The following is a 5,551-nucleotide window of genomic DNA, read 5'->3' as shown; positions in this document are numbered from 1 at the left end:
ATTTAATACCATAATCATAGCTGATAATATGAGAAACAGTTAGTCTTGCTTAAGACGACACTAAAAAAAATGTGGCCGCAATCCGTAATGATTTTTTCCATACATCTGAGGCCCACACCCACCACCAGCCAACTCTTTTTCTGTACATGTTCACATTTAAGCACTCTCACCCTTTTTACTAGACTATAAAGAAAAAAAAAATCTAAAGCTTCACTAAAAATAAGAAAAAGCAGATCTTAATATCCTAAATCCCAAATTCTAATTGTACAATAACATTATATTAAATTGGGAGAATATCTAGTTTTTGGGTAATTTGGGTTGGTCTAATATTTGGGTGTGAATCTACAGCTTTTCTGATGAATTTCTTGACAAGAAAATACCTCTTTAGCTTTAGCATGCCACACCGAAAAAAAGAAAAAGAAGCTAGACACAATTGATATTACATGCATACTCTTAACAGTTAACACTACAAGCTAAAGATGGTTAATATAACACTAGTAAGAATCGAAGAACCTAGAGCCAATGTTAGTGTTGGTCTAAATGTAACCGAGCCTCCCATGGCTAAGCCAGCGAGCCATGACCCATCAGATAACATGGCCGTCGTGGTCGTTCCAGTTCCGGTTCCGTCCTCAGACCCGGGTTGGGTGTATGTTCCGGAGATATCACCGTTAGTTGCAGCTCCATAAGTCATGTCCGCACCTGAATCTGTTGTTGAAGTTGAGCCCATTGGATCTAAACCGGGTGATACAGGCGTCGAGGTTGAGCCCAATGGATCCGACCCGTAGAAGTCAGGTGGTGGTGTCGTCACAACGGGTGTGGTCACTGGAGTAGGAGTAGTGACTGGGGTAGTTGTGTCTCTTGATGATTTCTGACTGTGACAAGTAACAACACATGCACAAATTTAGACAACATTGCATGCCATTGCAATATTGCATTGATTAAATGTGTCAGAAGAAATTAGCAAGTTTGGATACTTGAGCATATCTCATCACGTTATGATAGGAGTATTTGAGTAGTATAGTACATACCAACAAGTCAACAGTGACCTGCCTATTTAGCAGATAAAAAGAGAGGAAAATGACTAAAGTGAAATCACTAAAATGGAATATGGAATATCGAATATCATTAAAAGTCCGGCCAACAATATGGTCCTTCTAGTTAATGACGAGTGAAATTAGTTCAATGTCGTTCTTAATTAGAAGTAAAAATACAAGACGGTTTATTGTATGCGAGACCGAGTATCCCTCGTAACTTTGTAACTTTACCAGCTAAGTTACAGTATGTAACGCTCCCTAAAATTTGGGTTCGGTAACTACACTAGTACACTTCAATAACTTCACGCATAGAGATTTCACAGGCCGACAATTCATTGCAGTACGAACTACGAACTACCTACCAGTACATGACTACATGTATTATGTAGTCACGCCTAATTATCGAGTTATCTTCGTACAAGTTTGGAATCAAGAATTCCATCCTCTAGTAGAGTATTCCTAATTACTATTGACTATTGTCTTGTATAGATTTGAAGCGAGTATTTCATAGACGTTGATAACAAAGTAATCGTAATTTCCAAGAGGACTAATGTAGTCACCCGGACTTTACCAGCTAAATTAGCCGTTACAACTTCCAATTACGCTTAGTCACCCGATTTTACCAGCTCGTCAAACCACAAATCCTGATCCGGTCACTAACTACAACTAACAATCAATGAAACTTGCGAGTTTGACTAGATTAGCACACAAGAAAATTCGTGTGTTCTCCGGGAGGACTGTACTTCTTAAACCTAAGCTTTTATAATATTTTATTTGGTGGATTGTCTTTAAAGACGATTTTTTCAGCACACAACCATGAAGAAAACATGAAAGAAGCAAAATTAGATGACAAAAATGAACAAACCTTGGAGTAGAGGGACAAAAAGTGATGGCATAATCAGCACCGCGGCAAGTGAAAGTACTTGACGCATCATCATAAGCATAACTATACGACCGCGGACACGCAGCCTTAAACATCTGCGAGTACACCGTCGGCCGACATTTATCCGGTGTACCATACGCGCCACTACAACAATACTCCGGGTTTCCAAACGCCTCACACGCGCTCTTACACGCGTCTCCACCTCCTGATTTCAGTTCGGCCGGGCAAACCCGGTTCAGATCTACTATACACCCGGTCGTGGCACACTGACCCGACCCACCACTCACTTCGACCAAAACCGGTAAGTTGTATCCGTCGACCAGGCTAACATCATAGAAATCGTCACCCCCGCCAGAGCCGAGGGTGAATTCGGCTAGTGTGGCAGGCGGTTCGGCTCCTGAACCGTTGCATTCAACCGTTCCTGAACCGCAGTCACCGGTTTGGCAGTAACCGGGGGTGGAGGTATCGAAGTTACACCCTGTTCGTCCCCAAAACCGGCCGGACCAGCCGGTTGGGGAGAGCATGGACCGGGTGGTCCCGGTTGCTAGTTCAAAACCGGTTGTTTCGAGTTTAGGGCTTCCGGAGTTGGCGAGAATTCCTGGCCATACTGTGTAGTCACATTTGTTTGTGAATGTGAATGTGGTTCCTGAAACACCTGTTCAAAAAATCGCAATTACTTGTGTAAGACGGCCTTAAACGTAATTTGTAAAACAGTTTAGAGGGTAAATATAGTAAAAAGATTGCATCTTTCTGTTAAAATGTAGGATTTTGGAGAAGAAATTAAGGAATGAAGAAAACCCAGATAGAAAAATGGAGCAAAGATTGTATTTTTAGTGCAGTAATTAATGAAAAAAGTGGTGAAATTATGAAATGTAGCTCAAAAATTGGATTTTGAAGCAAGTAGCAAAACCCAAAATGTAGCTCAAAAATTGGATTTTCAGTACAGTAATTAAACAAGACAGTGATGGAGTATAACACTAAGAAAGCGCAATTAGTCTCTCTTAAGACGGGGGTATATGTAATGTACCTTTAAGAATGTGTACTAAGACAGTGATCTTGAGGAAGAAGTTGAAGCTCAAGTAATAAGTTAACAGCATCATACTGATAATTTCTCAGTATTTTTCCTGTTTTTTTTTCCCCTCAGTTTATTTCTTGAAGAGTATGGAAGTGGGAAAATGGTAAAATGTATGGAGATTGTTGAAGGGTTAGACAAGGCAATAAAAGCAGACAAAAAATGAGACCTCGGGTAAAGAGAGAAGAATAGTGAGGTCCATTCCTGGGGAAGGAGTGGAGTGGAGTGTTTATAATTTAATTAAACAGGGATTTGTCCCACTTTATTCCTCTAAATCGGATTAATTAAGTTAGTTTATACGATGTGATGTTGTTGATCATACTTTAGTGGACATTGTTAATGATTTTTAGTTGCATTTGCTAAGTGAGTGGAGCTAAAGGACAGCTTTATATTGTCTGTGTCACTCGTTTATTATTCCCTCATTTGCTCGTGTTTGACCCGTTTTATCTATAAAAACGAATACTTTTATTTTGAGGGAGATTAAGAGAAAATCAGAATTTATTTTATGTATTCTTCGTTTCCTTAATGGCTAATGATAAATACAGCTTTTAGAGTTGTATTTAAACATTAAATACCTTCTAAATTTGGTATTAATTTTGGAATTGAGAACCAAATTACAAATTTATCGATGCAATTAATGTATATATACTCCCTCCCAGTCACTATATTGTTCCCATTTGATATGAGCACAATACTTAAAATAGGAGTAAAAGAGTTGTGTGAGGTTGGTGATAGGAGAGAGGGATGAATTATTAGTAGTTAAATAAAGAATTGTGGAGTCAAAACATAAAGGAAAGGGTGGCACTCTCTCATTGGTTAGAAAGTGAAAAATAATTGGGTTGATGACCTAGGTCGTGACCTTCTGCTTAATGGCTAATGATAAATACAGCTTTTAGAGTTGTATTTAAACATTAAATACCTTCTAAATTTGGTATTAATTTTGGAATTGAGAACCAAATTACAAATTTATCGATGCAATTAATGTATATATACTCCCTCCCAGTCACTATATTGTTTCCATTTGATATGAGCACAATACTTAAGGAAAAATATTAAAATAGGAGTAAAAGAGTTGTGTGAGGTTGGTGATAGGAGAGAGGGATGAATTATTAGTAGTTAAATAAAGAATTGTGGAGTCAAAACATAAAGGAAAGGAATAAAATAGGAGTAAAAGAGTTGTGTGGAGTTTGGTGATAGGAGAGAGGAATGAATAAAATAAAAGTAAAAATTTCTAAAAATAGAAAGGGGAACATTAGTTGAATAATCCGTTTCGGGAAAGAGGGACATTATAGTGACTGAGAGAGAGTATATATTAAGTATTTGTTTCCTCTTTTAACTTCTTAAATACAGTCCGAAAGGTTGTATTTATCATTTTCTTTAATTATATGGCTATTTGCTAGTGAATTAACATACTATTTCAGACCATGTTTTTTTCCTAGCTTAATTTCAGCTTATTTCAATTCAGCTCAACTCTATTTACTTCAGTTTAGATTCATTCAGTTCAGTTTAATTTAGCTCCTATCAGACAAAAAGAACAAGGCCTTAGGGCTTATTGTAAGAAGCTTGAACAATCTTTTTTTTTTTTTGACAGCAAACAATATCTTAATACCCCATTAGTATTAGTATTTGTGTTAGACCTAGAATAGGTAAAAATTTGACCAAGAAGTTTGCTCTATTTCATGGAAAGAAAATTAAACCCTTGACCTTTTGGTTAAAGAATGAGGTGAACAACCGTCATATCAAAATACCAAACCTACTTGATTTTACTTCTTATTGATCGGTAAAGTTGTATCTCATAGAAGACGGTCTCTCAGAAAAATTACTCAAATAAAAAATAAACTAATTTAGAAAAATGGGAAAAAATATACTGAAATGATATGCTAGAGTACAAATTTGAGAGTTGTGTTTCTGTTCTTTTTGGAGGGTTTGTGGTTGATTCCATAATGCTAATCCAAGTAGTCCGTATTTTGGAATAGTTTTCTTGTGGAAAATGCATTCAATTATTGGTATTTGCCAAGATGCAGAGTGTACACAAACACACACTGCATCCAATCATCCATTTACATCCAGTGAAAAGTTGTATGTAGCCTTGATCATGTGTCCAACTACAATGCTGGATCCAAAGGTTTTTATAAATCTAGATCCCAAAAAAGTTTTCATAATTGATGGGTATTATGAATATCAGGTCCACCGATATCTATTACGATTACAAATAATTACGGAGTATATGCAAATCACGTATATAAAATTAGAACACAAAATCTCATTATAGACGGCACATATCCATCTATAACTAAAGACGGACCAAATACAATACCACATTCCTAATAGGACAAGCAACAAGTGGGGTGGTGGGGGCCAAAAATGTCAGCATTTTCAAGCTATTTGACCCGTTTTTAGCTATGACTAGCTGAAATTAGAAACACTAAAGAGTAGTTGCACAAAATACTTATTGGCATGTTAAAATACTTCTTGGGCATCGAAGTTGCACGAAATTCGTTTGGTGTCTTTATTTGTCAACAGAAATATGCACTCGATATTCTCTCTGAGACGGGTATCATT

General features: G+C 37.0%; 1 protein-coding gene across 1 annotated transcript; it reads right to left on the bottom strand.

The window, feature by feature from the left end:
• Positions 1 to 3,211, bottom strand: LOC141599526 (thaumatin-like protein 1). Its single transcript, XM_074419560.1, has 3 exons — positions 2,945 to 3,211; positions 1,900 to 2,572; positions 1 to 872 (listed from the first exon to the last, which is right to left on the bottom strand). The coding sequence occupies exons 1-3, from the start codon at positions 3,015 to 3,017 to the stop codon at positions 467 to 469; spliced, it is 1,152 nt and encodes a 383-aa protein (XP_074275661.1). The 5' UTR covers positions 3,018 to 3,211; the 3' UTR covers positions 1 to 466.
• Between the last annotated feature and the right edge of the window lie 2,340 nt (positions 3,212 to 5,551).

The sequence above is a fragment of the Silene latifolia genome, chromosome 9 (genome assembly GCF_048544455.1).
Source record: "Silene latifolia isolate original U9 population chromosome 9, ASM4854445v1, whole genome shotgun sequence".
In the NCBI taxonomy this organism is placed as follows: Eukaryota; Viridiplantae; Streptophyta; class Magnoliopsida; order Caryophyllales; family Caryophyllaceae; genus Silene; species Silene latifolia.
Note: the sequence above shows the minus strand (reverse complement) of the source record. Positions and strands in the feature narration are given on the sequence as shown.